This window comes from Festucalex cinctus, chromosome 1 (assembly GCF_051991245.1).
Source record: "Festucalex cinctus isolate MCC-2025b chromosome 1, RoL_Fcin_1.0, whole genome shotgun sequence".
In the NCBI taxonomy this organism is placed as follows: Eukaryota; Metazoa; Chordata; class Actinopteri; order Syngnathiformes; family Syngnathidae; genus Festucalex; species Festucalex cinctus.
The window spans coordinates 23,861,839-23,881,954 of record NC_135411.1 but is presented as its reverse complement, the minus strand read 5'-3'; the positions used below and the strand labels follow the sequence as shown (position 1 = coordinate 23,881,954).

The 20,116-nt window shown below is 41.2% G+C and overlaps 1 protein-coding gene across 1 annotated transcript in view; it reads right to left on the bottom strand.

The window, feature by feature from the left end:
* LOC144020589 (ephrin type-A receptor 4-A-like) overlaps nt 1–19,520 on the bottom strand; it is a 43,581-nt gene extending 24,061 nt beyond the window's left edge. Inside the window, exons 1-5 of the mRNA XM_077524217.1 lie at nt 18,997–19,520; nt 17,622–17,689; nt 11,166–11,363; nt 10,815–10,925; nt 9,075–9,429 (exon numbers count right to left, since the gene is read on the bottom strand). Coding sequence (XP_077380343.1) covers nt 9,075–9,429; nt 10,815–10,925; nt 11,166–11,363; nt 17,622–17,689; nt 18,997–19,153 — 889 coding nt within the window. The 5' untranslated portion in view covers nt 19,154–19,520. The remainder of the gene's footprint in view (nt 1–9,074; nt 9,430–10,814; nt 10,926–11,165; nt 11,364–17,621; nt 17,690–18,996) is intronic.
* Nucleotides 19,521–20,116: the final 596 nt, after the last annotated feature.

Here is a 20,116-nt window from a genome sequence, read left to right as displayed (position 1 = left end):
TAAAGGTATTGTCAGTGGTTTTGCAACAGTCCTTAAGATCCTACATGGCCACAAATGGTCCATCTTTCTTCTTATTTGATTAGGTTCTGGCACTCTTTCATGTCATGGACTCATGGTTATTCAGAAGAACTTCATCTCAGCTGATATTGGAATCTGATTGTTTTGTTGATGGTACAGCTACAACATTTGATGTACATGTTTTGTTCATTCCAGATACATAATGTATGTACTGGTAAATTGTACTTCATTAAATAGCGCTTTTCCACCTTACATGGTCCTCAAAGCGCTTTACGTTCGACTACTCGTTCATCTACTGATGACGTAGCATCAGGACCAACTGCGGGTTCAGATACTTCAACGTGGTCACAATGGCACGGGATTGAACCCGCAACCTCTGGGTTGTGAGATGACCACTTTAGCCACTCCCCCCCGATTATTATTCATTCCAGATATATACTGTATGCATCTGGAATAGTTCATGTGAATCAGTCTTCACACATCAGGGAACATAACAAAAATGTCCAAAGACTGGGGAACCTTGCGCTGAGAAAATAAAGAAGGAGGCAAAGATTTCTGAGATTAAAAAAAAAAAAAAAGTGAGGGGAATTTCAGAACTGGGGGAGGGACGAAGGGATGAAGAGATGCGGGAGAAGGTGCCCTTTGATTACTATCAGCATTGCCGACATTTGCATATGCATTCTTCTTCCTTCTAAAATGCAAATGTGGCTCGTTGCGAATCCGACTAAGAGCCTAGTCGGCACACTGTATGCATGCGTGCATGTGTGTGTGTTCCTCTTGAACCCATATCATCCGTCAACAAACCCTTGTTTCCACCCAACGGACGGTTTAGGTGCAGGAAGTACCCCACGCCGTTTCGTGTCCGACACCCGTCTGTGTGATGGATGGACGGAGGGAGGGAAGGTCGGATTGATGGATGGATGGGCCGACTGATAGACCCTCACTCGAGAAGGAGCCACACAGTTAATCACAGGGGTCATGCCCTGTTAATTGCAACCTACAGAATGCAGGAGGAAGGGCGTGATTCTTATCTTTCCTCTGCTGCGCGCCTTCATTTAATAGCCTGAAAGTGTGACCCTCCTACAAAGCTTGGCGCTAAATCCAAATTTACATGAATCAAAGGAATGTCTTCAGTACATGCCACAGTGTGTTGGCCAAATTTAAAAACTGGTACTTTCCAACAGCTCCAACATTAGCATGTGAAAGGGGGGCTCGACAACAATGACCCCCGCAAACCCCAGCCTCCCTCCTCTCTGCCACACAAAAATCAACCCTCCAGTCGCACCCGCCGCCCCCCGTGACCGTGGATCACGGAGTTGGGATAATGAGAGAGTGCGGCTTGTTGCGATGCCAGAGAGCTACAGAAGGGTTGACTGGTGGGTCCGATACAGATCCTCTACGTTAACCTGACATGAGAACACACACGTTTGATTGTGATGGAGGAATGCAAACTCTTAGCCCAACAGCTTAACAATCACTTCTGCCACTCCGGTTTCTTTCCCAGTTTTGGCACCTACCATACACTAAGCCCGCACATTAACACCAACATTATGCACTCTTGTCCTCCTACACGCACTTCTGTAGGCATCGCTGGGCAGTGCTCCAGAGTGTTGTGTGTGCACAGACACCAAATCAGCAATCCAAAATCATTTTGTGGCCAAAATGCAATGCAAAAATAAAAAAGGAACGTTCAATACAGCATTTTTTTTTTTTTTGCTCTCTCAGAATCCTCTTGTTGTAGAGACCAAAACATTAGTTTAGAGAATGAGACAAGACCAAGACTACATACATTACATTTGCAGCAAAAACAAATTCTGCTATGTTGCTTGTGAAATAGAGCAATGAAACAAATGTCAAATGTAAGCTAATGCGTTGTTTCACATCTGGCCTGGTCTTGACCGGTCTTGATTAAAAATCACAAGTCTACCCTGTCCAAAAGTAAAAATTCCTTTGATTCCAAGACGAGCACAAGACCTTTAAGGTGGTCTTGAGACCGGACTTGAGACCAAGATAAATCTCGAGAACTACGACACTACGGTCTTCCCTCGCTATAACGCGGTTCACTTTTCGCGGTCTCGCTGTATCGCGGATTTTTTTTAAAGTGCAATTTTGCATATTTTTTTACAGTAATAGACCCATTTTATAAAATTTATGAAGGTTTGAACATTGTCAATGTTTGAACAAGAGAGAAATGTGAGAACATGTAAATGCCTCAATGAGAAAAGTGTATAAATTGTGCGGTCGGGGATTTTAGAGCCTTAAAACATTTATAAGAGTTGTAAAACATAAAGCTAACGACTTTGCGGATTTCATTTATTGCGGGTATTTTTTGGAACCTAACCCCAGCGGAAAACGAGGGAACACTGTATAGATCCCACAAAACGGATGCCAGGGCCAATGGAATGCCAGTATGCCAGGATAGGTGTGCGAAGTTTCGCATTTCCAACCACCTGATGGCGTTGAAAGCAATATCGCTATCTGACAAGTGTTGACGCTCTCACACATCTAATCCTAGCTTGATTTTGGAATGCCGTGTCACTGTGTGAAAGCAAACTGGCACTGGGTTCTGTATAAAAAGCCAAATGCGGCTTATAGTCTCTTCTGTCATGGCAAAGTGATGCGGCTATTTTGCTAGAAGCTTTTTCACACAGCCTCTTTCTTTGGATCTGTCTGTCTGTCGTCTCACTCCATTTTCTCTCTGCTGCCGATGAGACACTGCAGGTGCGCTGGAAAGAAGCACAAGCATGAAATCTGTCTCGATGGTGGGGATTGGGAATGCGGAGACTGTACACAAAGAGGCATTCCAAGCCTCCCAGGCAGTGAGCGGCCCCGGGCAGCATCAGAAAGCCAAAAGCGAGGAGGAGGAGGGGAGGCAAGAGTGAGACAAAAAGCAGGAGGCTCCGCTTCCATTCTTCAGCCATTCCCATTTCAAATTCTCTCTGTTGTTTCTCCTGCGCTCGCCTCGCGTTCTCTCCGCCCTCGTTTCCGATCTTTCCAGACGGATCGCAGCTGTCAAACCTTTGACGACTTCATCTCGCTCGGTCGTGACCCTGCGCTCCGCCTGTATGGGAGTGTGTGCGCGGCTGTCAGTCAAGAGTGTTTGACGTCTTCATCGGGCCCAGTCGTGACCTCAGTCTTAAAAAAGAGGGGGAGTTCCTGCACTCTTGTGTTTCTCGACTCGTCCCCTTTGCACCCTATGATGACCCCCTCTGACGGGGGAGGGGCAGCTCTGCCTTCTGCTGTCACTGGCCCTTTTTCAGTATCTCACCATTCAACATTTAATCCCTTCTTCCTTTCCACAGCTCCAGCTATTATCCACGTCACTCCGTATCAACAGTGAAAACAAGCATTTAGCATTTCACCAAGATGGCTGAGTCTCCTCTTGTCTCAACAATCAGAAGCAGTCTGGGAATGGAAGGTTTGGAATTGCTGGTTGAATTAGCATAAACATAGCAGTAGAAGAACTTCCATCAAGTATCCAACATGGTCATTACACCAGCGCTCTTTGTTTGCTCTTGTTCTCATTCGAGAACGCTGGCTTCAAATGATCTCAAATTGATGCGAAACTACACTCCAAAAAATTTGCACCATAAAATCTTTTCCCAAACATTTCGAAACGTGTATCTACAGTATACTGTTTGTCATATTCCGACCTGGCCTTCATATTTGTCTTGCTAGTAAGTGTTTTAATCTTTTAGTGTAGCATCTGCTCAAGTCTTCCGTATGCCCTCTATATGTTGTTTTAGCGTTAACATATGTATTCTCATAAACGTCTGTTGTTTGCCTTGATCCGTATATTCGACATCTGTTACTTAGTACACCAGTGGATTCTTTTTTCTTCAGGGCATGACTAATCCAAACGATTGTAGTGCCGATGGTTGTAATGACTTGGATTGATTTTCTATCTTATCTCAGCTTCACAATTGCTTGCTGGTTGCATCTCCAACTAGGAAAAGCCCAAATTTTAAACTGAGCGTAGACATTCGCACTAAAAAACAGGAAATAAAAGCTCAAATCTTCAAGTCTTGTTGCATATTCACCTTTTGAAATCCATTTTTATGTGTGTAGTGTCTTCATCTGATGAAACATGCTAAGTTGGAAAACTTTTTTTTAAACTTAAAATATTATATTTAGCCATGAAATTGTTATTCTTATGTTACTAAGTGGTGCTCTGACAAGGCATGAGCAATCATTCGAAGAACAGGGTGTGAACCAGAAAAAAAAAAGAAAAAAAAAGGCCAGCAGCAGAAAACTGAGCATGTCTCGACCAACAATGGATTGGTTTTAGAGTGGTTCATAAATTATACGAGGAATAACAGAGGTTTGTGTTTCTTTCTGTCTATGGGCCTTGATGGAAAAAAATAAAATAAAATAATAGAAATAAGTAATAACGTGTCATTTGCTCCACTTTGGGTACCCTTTGCATTTTCAACAAAATGTTGGAAGAACAATTTTTCTAAATTGATTTTGAGTTAAAAAGTGTGGAAGCCCCAATTCCAATGAAGTTAGGACGTTGTGTAAAATCTAAATGAAAACAGAATACAATGATTTGCAATTCTTTTTCATTCAGTTGAATACACTACAATGACAAGATTTAGGTTCATACTGATGAAGGACATTGTTTTCCGTCAAATATGTAATCTCACATTTGAAATTTGATGCCTGAATGATTGGAAAAGTTGAGGAATGCTTAAAAAACAACAACACCTTTTTAATTGGAAACAAGTGGGTGTCATGATAGTGAATAAAAGGAGCATCTATGAAAGGCTCAGTAGTTCATAAGCAAGGTTAAGGTGGCGTTCGCCAGTTTGTGAACAACTGCTTGAGCAAACAGACCAGTACTGTTTATCATTGTATTTGGGATTTCATCATCTACAGTCCATAATATCGTCAAAAGTTTCAGAGAATCTGGAAAAATCTCAGCACGTATGCGGCAAGACTGAAAACCAACATTGAATTGCCTTTTATTCCGCAGGCTCATGCAGCACTGCATCTAAAAAAAAACACATGATTGTGCAACATATTTTGCCACACGTGAGCTCAGGAACACTTCAACGAACCATTCAGTTAACACAGTTTGTGGCTTCATCCACAAATAAAAATGAAAACTGAACCATGCAAAACGATATATTAACAACACCCAGATACTGTTAGCTTTTCTGGACCTGAGTTCATCTCCGCTGGATTGACGCAAAGGACAAAGTGTCCTGTGGTCAGACGAGTGCAAATTTGAAATTGCTGACGTTCTGTCCTCCGGGACAAAGAGGAAAATAACTGTTCGGACAATTATGAACACAAAATTCAAAAGCCAGCATCTGTGATGGTAAGGAGGTGTGTTAGTGTCCATGACATGAGCTGTTTTTCCACCAACAAGACCAGGAACTTTGAGTTCTGAGTAAAGGGAGTTCTTGGTTGTAAAGTTCAGCAGGGAATTTAGAATTGTGTTTCCACAGCGTCTTCGGGTTCTCTGTAATTAATTTAAATGAGTTTGATTGAGTCCAGCCGATGTAAAAACAACGCCCCCAAATTTGACCAATCAGCTGTGGTCATTGCAGACCGCCTCCTCAAAGTTCCTGCCTGGCTCAGCAAGACCCTGCTGCTGAGATAGTACTTGGATCAGATGCCCCCTGGGGAATTTAATTACCCTGGTAATTGTTGTTGGTGGAAAAAAAGACCAAACTGAATTTTACTAAGGTAAACTGAAAAGTTCTCCAAAAGTTCCGGCGGTGGGAAAACGCCGATGGGTAACTTGCACATCTGTGAAAGAACCATTAATACGGAATGCTATGTACAAGTTTTTGAAGCAATAAATCGGCGTTGCTATGTGAAAAACTCCATTTTCATTTTTTTTTTTTTTTCTTTTTAGATTTTTTATGTTTTGGGGATGAAATTATAAGCAGACGTCCCAAAAATGTAAAAAAAAAAAAATAAATGGACATCAGTATCTGCTATGTTTTCATATAGCAACTACAATCCAAGCAAAGTCTTTTTCAAGGACTTCCCTGCTTAACTCAACAGTCCAATGCCACATTCCGTATATGTTACAACAGCATGACATCATAGTAAGAGAGTGTAAGTACTAGACTGGCCTGCCAGCAGTCCACACCCGTCTCCTTTTGAAAAAATGGGGCCCATTAGGAAGCCCAAATGCTGATTGAGTGTTGTTGCTAAAAGGAAAGGTGATGTCACACAGTGGGAACATGCCCCGACCTCAGCTTTTTTTGAGAAAATGTTGCATGATTGAATATTTGCGCAAAAAAAGAAAAAAAACAACAACTTAATGTCGGACCATAAAATATACTGAATTTATAGTGTAACTGAATATAGGTTGCAAGTAGCTGCAACTGATTGTATTCTCTTTTTATTTACGTTTTACACAAGGTCCCAACTTGGAATTGGGCTTGAGGGAAAACAACCCACTTTGCACTCCAGTTCAATTTACCGAGACAAATTTGCATGCAGCCTTTAAAAGAACTGGTGAATATGTGTCACGCAACACGCTCCGCTCGAAGTACACTTGAAGTAGCAGGTGTCTTTCAGCCTGTCTCTTACGCTGACAAAGCGCAGGCGCGAGAGTGACGGAAATCCAGAAACCTTTTGACCTTGACGACGGGTGGAAAGAGAGAACGTCTAAATCTCCTCTCCGGCGTCCCCTCCCCGCACCGCTGCAAACTTAAAATGGGAGACGGTGCCCGTCCGACACCGCCGGGTCACAGACTTCACTGCGGCAGCATTTGCTATTCACACGCACTTTGATGGATTCCCGGCCAGGCGAGCTGAGGCCGGCCGGCGAGCTGACAGGCGGCGGGAGGAAAGGCAGGAAGAGAGAGCGCGTCTGACAGATAGATGGCACTTCACATCTGCTCCGGGTTCAACAGAGTCAAGGGTTTCTCCTAAATCTCGTCGAGGAGAAACATCTTTCAGACCTCAGAGGCCACCTTGCAAATCTCCTCCCTCCTTTCAGAGCCAACAAACGGGGTAAACGAGGTGAAGGTCTTTAAGAACATTTGTCACACACACAGAAATTTGGCTACTGCTCATCTTATTGAAGCAGAGAAAAAAACGAACGCAGTTTTCCAGTCCATGTATTGCCAACTGGCACCAACTGCAATTCTCCCTTTATGTCCTTGTTTTTCTCTTACGCTTTCTCTCTTCTTTTAAACTTTGAGTTATGGCACTGTTTGTTATACAATTAGCCTTCTGGGATAGGCCCCATAAATAAAAAATGGAGGGAGACGTTCAGTGAGAGACTCCCCCGTGTCCCCCGACCGGTCTCGGTCCATCTGTGTGGGAGTGAATAGGGGGAGTGACACCATGTTGCATGAATGTCTCGTCTCCACATAAGACTTTTGTCTAACAAACACGCACATTTGAGTTGTTCTCCCTTCCACGTCATCCACGCCTCAAGTATGATGGTGAGAGGTGTGAACAGCTTGCATATTTGCTACTGTAAAGTTCGGACCACACTTATAAGTGACAGAAAGGCGGGTTTTTTTTCGTTTTTTTTCCCTTCGCTTTCCCATCCTCTTTGTCCAGATGGCGATTCACAATGAGACCTAACAACTTTATTGTGCAGGAAATGGAACACCAATTACTAAACTATTTCAGCTCAAGACATAAAGCACATTGTAAATTTAGTCTAATTCCTCCTCAAGTAACCTATTAAAACTATGTGTAACATTGACTTACACTGTATAAACTAAATGATTGGAATTCAATTTATATGAATGAAAAATTGATTTGCCAAGAAGTGACTGACCCAAATATGGTCTGTTTTGGTTTCTTATCCTGAGTTTGGGAAAGTATGATTAGAGGATAAAAAAAATAGAACAATTCCTTTTAAAAGACAGCCCCTTGACAATGTGTTCCAGTTATTCGCTAATTCACATCTCCAAAAGATAATAATGCTTACGTGCAATGAATCATTGAAATGATTTGAAACAGTGTTCAAATCAAAGGATGAAATTTGCTGTTTGTGTACCAAAAAAAAGAAGACGCTAGTAAAAATTGTTTCCACCACATCTTGTTGAGGATGGCGAAAGTGTTGCTTTTGTGCAGTAAACAGAAAACGTTTTTTTACACGTCTTATTTGTATGTTCAAATCAAATGTTATGAGGAGATACAGTATGTGGATGTGTGTGTCATGCCAGCAACATACAAGTTTTGTTAAGATGGATACATTGTGTTAATTATGCAATCAAGGTGCCAAACTGAGAGCGCCAGACTAGCTGTTGCCATTTTTCATGCTAGACTAAAGCTAGCATTTCAATTTAGGATAGAAGCATATGTTTATAGTGCAAATACTGTATACAAAATGAATTGAATGATTGTGACCACTTAGATACAGTGGTTGGAAGTAACAAAGTACAAATTCTTATATTATTGCGCCTTAGTCGTTTTAAGGTATTTTACTGTCCTTTTACATTTGAAAGCAGATATTTGTACATGCTATTCCTTACGTTGCCTGTTTAAAAAAATGGTGTAAATAGTGAGCGGTAAAGTCAACCATCTTGATTGACTGACCCTTTAGGTCTTACAGACAGAAACAAACTTTTTTTTTTTTTTAACAGTTATCTTTAGCTAATTTAGCATTTTTGTTAGTCAGTTTACAATGTTAGCAAAGCTATGGGAGCATATTGTTTTAATAGCATAAAAGTCAACGCTAGCTAGCTTAAACAACAACAACAACAGCAGCAGCAACATATGATGTGATTATTCTTTAAGTTAATAAAAGAGGGAAACTAATTTGGTTGCGGCAAAGGTTGGTTCATTTTTACTTAGGCTATGTACATTTCACTGTTTAATTGTATTTTTGCCACCTCTGCTCGACTATGTTGTCAAATCCAGTTTGAAGAAAGTAAAGTGCAATGTTTATTGCTGTCATTAGCGGTTCAGCTATAGATAACAGACTTGCATTTGTCAGCCATCAACCCAGTTTACTATGTAATGACAGTGTGAGAAGAGCAGCTGAATTAATGTGCCGTTTGCCGCTAAAGCCTCATCACTGTCACGCGGATGAGTCATACCATAATAATAAAAACAAGCAAGCTGCTTACCTTTACATGAACTTCCCTTTTCTTCATATCCTGAGGTACAAAGACATCCACCAATCGGAACCAGCCACTCTCCATCAGCACCGCAGTACATTTTCGGCTCTTCTCTCTCCTCTGATTGGTCGACACAGGACCCCCTAACCTCCACTAAGGACGAAGTGTCAGCCCCTGTCACTGTGTCCGGGAATGTTGCCAGATTCCGAATAGTCAGGGGGCAGGTTTTGTAGAAAACCCGAACAGACACCAAGGCGATGCAGGCGCCAACATCCTGGAAGGCCAAGTAGAAACCCTTCCTGTTTGTCACCTTCACGTCCCGCACCTCAGTGTTGAGTTTCATGATGCGGTCTCCAACGTCCACCTGGAGACAGAAAAAGACGATTGTTTACATTTCTTTGGGATTTCGTCACAAGTCTAAGGGGCCTATTCACTAAAGGTTTGCGTCGCCTTTGCACTGCGCTAACCGGTAAAAATCCAGGAGCGCCTAATTCACGAAACACGCGCAGGTGGGGAAATCTGTCAATAAGTGCATGCCAACCAAAATGTGCCACGGTGCGCCGGTGTTATTTACATGTATGTAAATTAGGTAATTTGCATACATTTGACGCAAAATATGCTCACCCCAATGCAAATGAGCAGCGTCTAATTCACTAACGCCAGCGCAAATAGCCACACTGACTTTGCGTGACCCAAATAAAGTTTTTCGAAAGCATGTATTAACGTGATGCAACCTCGATCCCGGGATCATGACAGCAGTGCATGCGGCACGGTGCACATCACTTTGCTGTCCACGCAGAGAGGAGAGAGTGAGAGGGAAATTTTCTTTGTAGGACACATAACGTAACCCGGGCTGATCGGCAATGGCGGGGAGGCATTTTACAATTATTTTTACGTGCCAGATGCATACTGTACGCCCACGCCAGCCTCTGAAAATATATTTTTAAAAAACGATCGCACCGATAATTTGTACTTTATGAATGAATGACATCGTTGTCGTCCTCTCTGCTGTGTACAGCTTAATGCCGCTCTCAACGTTTACTCTCGGTCCAACTTCACTTTCTGATAATGTCATCTTTCTCGCAACTGTTCCTATAACAACCATGTTCTTGGCGCAAATCCATTGCCATGTGTGGTAAATCAGGTGCAAATTTGCTCCAAGCTGTCAGTTTAGTGGGCGTGTTCGCGCCGCTATATGATTAGCACAATATCCTTCGTGAATAGGTGGGTAACTGGGCGCAGACTGCGGGTGCGGTTGTGGTGCAATATTTCGTGCTATTACCAAACGCAGCACATTCTTAGTGAATATGCCCCTAAATTGTCCATCGGTGTGAATGTGAATGGTCGATTGTCTACATGTGATTTATAACCAAATGGCGATCAGGCCACATTAACAGATTCCCTTTTCACATTTTTGTGTTAGACAGAGGTAAAATCAAATAAATAAATACAAATCCTGGATTCACACTTTCATCCTCAGCAAGAAGTAATTCATTTAATGGAATTTAATGGAAATCAGTAACACGGTGGTCTGTAATTCTCCTTCCTAACAAATAATCAAATACATAAACCCCCTTGGGAGAGGTAATTAGCAAGGGCTAAGAAATATTCCGGCATGGTCCGGCTAAGATAAAAGTGCTTGTTCCGCAAATAAAAACATCCCAGCTAAGTGCCGCAGGAGGCTTTTCTTGCAGATAAGAGCGAATTAAAGTGAGCGGAGGCGGGAGGATGAAGAAGTCGCTCGTTTACCTGAGTGAAGCTCTCGTCTGCCGCCACCGTGTCCACCTTAATGAAGCTGCTCTCTTTGATGAAGTTCTCCCTGTCTTCGTTGGACTCGTGGTAGTAGAGATTGAAAGTCTCCTGCGAGACAAAAGGGATTTCAGGAAGGGAGAGATCTATTCATCTCTGTCGCTGCTCATTTCCTCTCTTTATATGATAATGAGCCAAATTGAGCAATGGTGGGTGATCCAGTGGTGGTAAAATATAATAAATATCCATCAGGAGCAGAACTTAAGACTTAAAATTCCAGGATAACACTGTAATCGAATGATTTCAAAATGACAGACACCATACTCCAGCAATGATTCTAAGACTTGATACCTTGCAAGTGCCGGTGACCCCAGGCAGGCTGTTGCAGTCTCTGAGGGTAAACTTGACCTCCACATAAACCCTTTGCGCACCGGACCTGGGGATCCAGTCCGTCCTCAGCCAGTTGTTCTGATTGGGTTGCAAGACGTTACACACCTGGTACGTCCTGATGGGGATGTTCTTCTCGTCCATGATGCTCACTTCTTCCCACTGCAATTCCACACCCACACATTAGTAGGGATGTCACAATAGGGGCAATATCGTGATATCATGATATTAAAACTGCCACGATAATGTCGTCGTCATGTTCACAATATTTAAAAGGAACACCTGTTAAAAAAGTCAGGTTGATTTCCATTTGTGCAGTTCTAGTACCCTCTAGTGGCTAGTTTATTAGTGCAATGTAATTTTTATCTTTAGGGATGTTTTGGCCTTCTATGTTTAAAATCTAGGCTAATTGTCAGATGAAGGGGAACCTAATTTGCTTGTGAAGCGATCAATGTGTGCTTGCATTACCAAGTAAGTGCCTCAATTTTAATATTATGCTCTTTTTTTTTAAGTATGAGCTATATCTTTTCTTTTTTTTTTTTTTTTTACAATATTGTGATCTTTTTTAAATATCGCCAATACCCCCACAATATCGTGAAAATTATCGTATCGTGATGTTTGGATATCGTTACATCCCTACATATTAGTATTCTCAGGCTCTTTAGCAGTAATACAGTCAGTACATACAGCATGTAAGTCAACAGAGTGGAACAACCTTGAGGTGGTATGAATCAGAATGTTATCAAAATTTAACTATTTCTGGAATATAAACAATGAATATATATATATATATATATATATATATTCACTTTTAGTCATTTATTTATTTATTCATTTAGTTATGTTTTTTCCATTTATTAAGTCATTTATTTATCTATTTATTTATTTTGGTCACAGTTTTAGGTTACAAAAAATGAAAATAAAAACGGATTTATTTCCATTTATATTTATTTTTTTGGATATAATTTTCGAATTATATTTTTACATTCATTTTTATTTTCACTTTTTTTGTCAATTATTTATTTATTTAGTCATTTATTTAATTTTCATTTTGGCAGTTTTGGTCCTCCATACGGACCCTCGTGAGGATAAGCGGTTAGGAAAATGGATGGATCCAATTTGTTTGTTCAAACTTAGAGGTTCTGTAGTAGTTTTTATTTTCTGACAACAAAAGGAAAAAGTGGCAGAAAGTGAATGGTTGGATGGATGGATTGATGACAAAATGAAAAAAGTATGTCCCAAAGTTATGAATAATCAATGCATTTATTCCAAAAACTCAAGACTGCCAAATGGAGACGCTTTGAAATGAAGCTGCCAGAAAATGAAACCCAGGAGAAAAATAATAAAATGCTGTTAAAAACAAACCTCATGAGCATGAAATTGTCTTTTGTTCTGCAATTTCAGTCGCTATCTCTCTAGTCTAAAAGCTCAGAAATAAATAGTTTCACAAAACAGTGCATGCTGGATTTGGCGGGGGGAAAAAAAAACAACAAATAAAAAAAAACATTTGACCTAATATTCATTACGTTATTGCAGTGGTGTCCAAACTACGGCCCAGGGGCTATTTGTGGCCTGCCATCCAAATTTTAGAGGCCCTTAACATATGCAAAATCTTAGAATCGACACGGCCCATGACAACGGCCTGCATTGCACTATTTACTTTCTACAAGATGTGCTAAGTAGGGGGAGAAAAAAAATTCCTTCTCCATTCTCACTTCATTTTTACACACACCTAAAACTGTGAACACAATTATTGAGCTTCTGCAGCAAGAATGTCAACGTACCCCTTGCATTATTTGATTTTCTGTATGGGACCCTTGGGGGGGAAAAAAAGTGTGGACATCTCTGCTCTTTCTAATCAGAATACAAAACCAATTGACAGCCAAGTCCAAAAGTTAACTATTGATTTTAGTCTTAGTCGACAAAATCCCAAGAAGTGTAATAGATGACCTCCACATATTTCCCATGCTGCAAGGTATAATTGAATACAGTCGTTCAATGTTGCATCACTATTCTGCAGCGGTATCGCGTTTGTTGCCACTCAAGATTTTTTTTTTTTTTTTTTTTTTTTTTTTACAGCCACATTCCCATGCAAGTGAAGCAGGCTCAGCCTTCACTGCACCATCCATCTCAATCGAGGCAGCCACTTGCCTTGTACCGTGACCCCTCAAATGACCGCCGAGCCTCCCAACTCCAAATTGGCTTTTTATTGCCACTGAATAATAATCTGCTCTCTGCCTACAACCGAGAGCCACACAAACTTAAATGTGCCATGTCCAATGAGGGGCAACGGGAGGGTGTGTGCGCGCGTGAATGGCGGCGTGAGCGGGTGCGCTTGTGGGAAGGCGTGTGTGCGTGAACATGCGCGCGATGAACTTTCATCAATATGTCATCAGTGCTTATCTCGCCAGTTAGATAATAATAGCCTTTAGTGCTACAAGTCTATTAGTGAATTGACGATTCGACATTGTGTGTGTTGGTGGGGTCATTCGACAAAATGACAGAGTTTAATATGAAACTACAATATACTTATTACAGTCTTGTTAATGTGATTGTCATCTCATCCTTTGGGATGCCAGTAGGTCAATCTGTAAGGACTTAACTTAAGACAAGAGACTGGAGAATGGAACAATTAAGGTACTGTAAAGTTGTTGATTCAGTCTCTACATTGTTGTTGTTGTTACATTCACGCAGACCTCCACTTAGGGTTGCCAACTGTCCTGTTTTAGCCGGGACGCCCCATATTTTGGGCTAAATTGTTATGTCCCATACGAGACCTCAAAAGTCCTGTAAAATAATTCTCAATTCTTACACGAAATGCGGCAAACGGCATCTTTGCCATTTTTGGACCACAGCTGCTCCCGTAGGTTGACAAGTGACAAGGAAGTTGCTTGTAGCCAATAAAATGAGTCGTTGGGTGTGATGTTATGTGGAGATCTTGCAAGGCAAGAGAGGCACTTCCTGGTTTCGTCACAGCTTCATGTCGCCTACACTTTAAACACCGATCTGAATACATCGGCTGCAAACGTATCAGCGGGAGCAATACAAGATGTATTCTCGTACTATTTATGAACAAATACTGTGAGAATTTAGCTTGCTGGCAAGTTTCGCAGTCAGCGCTTAACACAGCAAACCGCACTCTACAGGTCCTAGATCAGCTAAAACGGCAATGTCACTAAGCACGGCACCTGTCAGCCAATCACAGGCATCAGGCATCGTCATGTGCATTTGTTGTAGCGGCTTATACTGCGTTAAGTGGCTAGAAAATAATAATAATAATAATAATAATAATAATAATAATAATAATAATAATAATAATAATAATAATAATAATGTGTAGTGTTGTCTGGTCGGTTAGGATGAGAGAATGGATAAACCTGTAAGAAAGAAAATAAAGAAAAGTCTCCATGTAAAAAGTAAATTTGGAGAGTCACGCTCCTCATTTGCATTTCATTTTTTTTGCACCTGTTTTTTTAGGTAAAGAGGCAAATTGTGATTTCTTTTAGGTTTAGTATGAGGTTACATAATGATGGCGTGCAGTAAGGATTAAAGGGAATGTACAAACTTTGTGCATTTCGAATCTAATCAGAATATACGCTGATTTCACACATCATGCTCACACCACCATGACACCGTGCCGTGCACCTGTCTCTTATTTCGGGATGAGAAAGTTGGCAACCCTACCTCCACTGTCGCATTATTCTTTCTGTAAATGGCATAATGGCAATGAATGGCATAGAAACAAGTTTAGAACAATCAAAAGGGTTTCAGCTAACCCTTGAATGCAGCCCGACACACTGACAGTGAGTTATACCCATGCTAGCAGGCTATCGCTAAGATAGCTCATCAGCATCTCTACATTACTTCTGGTTTCACTTTTATTTTTATTTTTTATCTATATGGCTGTGCACAAGTAGGTAGTAACTCAAATTCAAAATTTGTCGTATGTAAAGCCGGCATTTTTTTGTGCTTATTTGGGGAATATTTCCCTTGCTATCGAGCATTAAATTCAACAGCTAAGCAGCCAATAAAGCCCATCTAGACAGTACATCAATACCATTATCTTTGTGACTTCACTGCTGGCCTCTCACACCGTCACAGCAACATACGAAGGGAGTTTGTCCACTTGCGTGCCGGCGCGGGGTGGAGACAAAACTACAGCGCCCAGGCTAGCTTAGCGCGACCTAGAAGCTGGCGCAATTAAGCGGTTCAGAAAATTGATGGGTGGGTGGTTGGAATAACACCTTGGGATCTGCCATTAGTGTATGGGGGATCCTGGAGGTTAAAGTAACTTATTTTGAACTAAAAAGGAAAACCTTTCGTAGGTTACCACGGTTGCATTGCCATTAGCGCATCGGATACACACTGTTTTCAAAAAAGCTAATGTGGCTTGGCAACGCGCTTAGTGTAGATTATATAGCACAATTTACCATTATTATTAGGGGTGTGAATTGCCTAGTACCTGACGATTCGATTCGTATCACGATTCACAGGTCACGATTCGATTCGATACCGATTAATCCCGATACGAATTTATAAGTCGATTGTTGCGATTTTTTTCATTCAAATTTAGAAAATACTAATCAGTAAGCTTGTAGAGTGTAAGATTTATATGAAAATGTATTATTTATTTATCTGAAATTTCAGTCTTATAGAGGTTGTAATCTGTTTCATGTTTGAACAGCATTAAAATAAAATATTAAGGCTTAATGTTCCGTTCATATAACATTCTTCCATGCTCAAGGTGTGAATCCTAAAAAAATAAATAAATAAATAAATAAAAAAATCGATTCTGCCGATTATTGAATCGATTCGAGAATCGCGCGATGTAGTATCGCGATATATCGCCGAATCGATTTTGTTTTAACACCCCTAATTATTATCAAATTGATTTTTTAGGTATTTGATTGTGAGATGTTTTTAGGGAAAGTAAAATGAGTAACCCATTCAAATGGATTTAGGATTCGCAGTAAATGAATAGCAAACGTGGATTTGTGGTCCAAGTCCGTGTAGTTGAATTTCCAAATCCCCCAAACAACCTCCAGCCATCATTTTCTTTTTGTTTGGCACTTGTCCTCAAGGGCGACATGGGTTAGCTGGAACCTATCCCAGCTAACTTTGAATGGGGTGGGGGATACCCTACACTGGTCGCCAGCCAATTGCCAGGGGCACATATAGACAACACACCATTCACACAAATGGACAATTTAGAATCTTCAATGAACCCAACATGCAAGTTTTTGGAATGCCTGAGGAAGCCGGATTATCTTCAGGAAAGCCACTCAAACACGGTGAAAACATCCAAACCACAAAGGAAGGACGGAGCCAAGATTCAAACCTTGAACCTCAGAATTGTGAGGCAGACGTGTTAACCACTATCCAGCTGCCCCAGAACAAACTTCCAAAGCAGCGACAATACAGGCAAACAAAAATCAATAGTGCATACCATAATTGGTGTGTTTATGATCTATGTCAAGTAATATGTTCACGAAGAAATAAAATGTGTGTTGCTCATCAACTGAGAACTGTTTCCCACTCTATAACCCCCCTCCCAACATTATATTTTGTACTTCTTCAAGTTAAAATGTGCAATAGAGAGTTGAGCTTGAAGAGATGAAAATTTTATGACCGGTGTATGATGGGCCATGCTTGGGAGGGTTAATGCGCAGCACAAGAGTGTGCGTGCGTGTACAAGGGCATGAGCACGCTTCTCGCGTGGCATGCGTGTTTGTATGTGTCGTTGTTTGGAGGCCGGGCTGTAAAGAAAAATGAGGTGTGATGCCTCCTTGTCTCGACTCATTTGGAGTCTTTGTTAGCTGAATGAAAATCGCAGCTGCCAGGGGGGGGAGAAAAAAAAAAAAAAAAGCTTTAACCCTGCAAAGAGATCCCCTGTGATATGTGTATGTGAAGCAAGAAGATGCTGAAAGTGTCAGAAGGGGTGAGGGGAGCGGGGGGAGGGTGGCGGCTGTAATCAAAAGCTTGGTGTGTGCGGACCAGGACCCTGCCAATCAAGCGGCCTGCGAGAGAAAGAGCGTATAGAGAGCCAAGAAACTGGTGTCAAGTTCACCAATAGCTCTTAAACCAACAACGAGGTGAGAGAGTCAGCGCACAGTGAAAGTAGACGACGCTGAGGATTTTTGACGACGGATTCTGGCGAACGCACGGCAGGGAAAAATTGTCTAAAGAAACGACACCCACCAGCAGGCTGCTTTATGCCACGTGGCGTGCCAAACACAATGCCAACTAGCTCATATTAGCACTTAGGCTGGGTGGACAGCTCATTTTCAAATCTGTGGGATGAATATTTAGTTTCCAGACCTCATGCGTGCATGTCTGGGTGTGTTGTCCAAAAAGACAGCAGGTTGTCCAACGTGGATCTGATGAAAAACTAAAAAGGAAAAATAGAGAGCTCCCACTCACCCCTCCTTCTGAGGGACTCGCTGCCCATTTCAGCTCTCCTGGCACCGTCCTGGTATCCAGCAGGGTCACTAAAATGACACATACACTGTCAACAATGCTTAACAAAAAAAATGGTGGAAAAATACATTGTTCAGCCAAATAGTTGTGCAGCCACTAAATCAGCTAAGAACAAACGTGTAATTCACAGAAAGCATAAACATCACTTTATTAGCGTCTATGTGCATTTACATTTCTATACCATTATATTTTTCATGTACAATGATACCTTGAGATACGAGTTTAATTCATTTTGTGACCATGCTCGTAACTTAAACACTCATTTCCAAATCATTTTTTCCTTTTGCAATAAATGGAAATGCCATTAATCCGTCCCCCCCCCCCCCAAATAAATAAATAAATAAATAAATAAATAAATAAATAAATAAAATGTTTGTAATGCATTTTTTTTCTTTTTTTTTACAAACCCCCCAAAAAATTATTCAAAAAATTGCTGATAAACATTCAAAATGAGGGGACAATAGGGAAAAAAAATTCCAGGAAAAAAAAAAAAAAGGTAAAATGTTGGTGGAAAGTCAATGAATATGCCAATCTGCGGGTGCCAAATCGCGAGTATGCGTTGGTCAATTGCAGATGACTGTTAGTACTGTCTGTCTACATGTGCTGTTACACCATTTCTGTTCAAACATCAATCGCTTTAACATTGCCATATTGATGCTAGCCCACCTGAGGTGTTTTGCATTGTTTGTTAGCATTAAGCTAAGTGGACTTTCCTAAAGCAAAGTGTGATCTATCTATCTATCTATCTATCTATCACACGGCACAACTTTATAGAGAAATAACCCAAACATATCAACAAAAATAAAACTATTGGGTCACCTGGCAGAGACCAGAAGGAACATTTTGTAATTACAACCACACTTGTGGCAAGACTTTCTACAAATTAGAGAGTGTCTGAGGGAATTTTGTAAGTTCTGAGGTCACTCATGATGTTGGATATGAGTGAGTTTTTTTGGCTCAGCATTTCTGTTCTCATTCATCACCAACATGGATGACGCGTTGAGTCAAGTTCTTCCCGAGCAAACCCAAAATTTCTGGACCTTCGACAAAAAGGCTATTCCCATGCTTGATCAGATAAAAAACAGATTTTTTTGGCATGCATACATAAACGTGTCCCAAAACTTTTTGTCCATTTATTTTAAATTAATAGGTTACAAACTATTTCAAGACAAACCCACATGATACAACCCCAAATTGCATATAGGCAAGGAAGCAAACGCATCCCGGGCAAACCGGAAGTCCCGACTCCCAAAATAAGTCAACTTTTTCGCCATCCCAACCTCATGTAAGGACAGTCCCAGTCACGCGGACTTCTTACCTTCATTAGCCGGGTAAATCCTCGTCCTGGAACTTGAAACTATACTTATTATCCACATCAACGTCGTGAATGTTCGCCCTATATGCGCAGCCATGTGTGACCGAGTGAAGCGTGCGTGTTGGCTGCCGGCTGTGCGCGCTGGCTGCGGAGGATCCATCCCGGTGGGAAAAGTGTGTGTCAATGAAGAAGACGAGGGTGCAGTGCGTGTGTGCGTGTATGCGCGTGCGTGTGGTGGAAGTGAGTTGGATGCAGAGGATCGTGGGGCGGTCTCACACTCGCGTGCTTGCCGTAATGGTCATTCAAACTGCACGAGCCAAATGATATGCAGGCACCAGACAGACAAGAAATACGTTTTGAAAATGTGAAGAAAATATATAAATCTACAATAATGTTTTCTTCGAGTTCTTTCTCTCTGTTTTTTTGTTTTGTTTAAACACCCCCAAACTGGAAGATAAATATTTAATTCGCCCTATTTCTTACCCTTCCTTTATTTTTTATGTGGCGTTTCATGGAGAGGAATCCATAAAACTCCGCACAAAAATCACACGATTAAGCTTTTTAGGACATGAGGAAAAATGTGTCATCTCAGGCGTTTTAAGGTTTGAGGTGACTTACTGGTCTACTTCCACCGCATCACGAATGCTGCTGGCCCAGTATACATAACTACAGCGCCCCCTTTTGGTGGCTGTTCATGGAAGCTTTACAAGTGCCAATCAAATCTCTTCTTTGACGATCATCTTTTCTTGTGTGTAATCTTACTTGTAATAAAACACTATGTAATATAAGGGTCCATCTTGGAATAATGTACCACAACAAGTGAGAGCATTTTTTTTTGGGGGGGGGGGCACAAGACAGCATGCAAACACTACAAAGTGAAACAAAGAACAAGAACAGCTTCATGACCTGTCCTCCTACACTGTCCCCTTCCTCAAAGAGAGCCGAGAACAATCGCTCTTGTGAAATCACAGCATAATAAAGTAAATGTTAAACTACAGCAATTTTTTGTGTGTGTTTTTCGCTTTCCTCTCCGTTAAACTGCAAGCAGGAAAACATAGATTAGGATAACATTGATTGGGGGTAATTTTTTATGTAATTGACTATAATCTGATGAAAGTCAAGT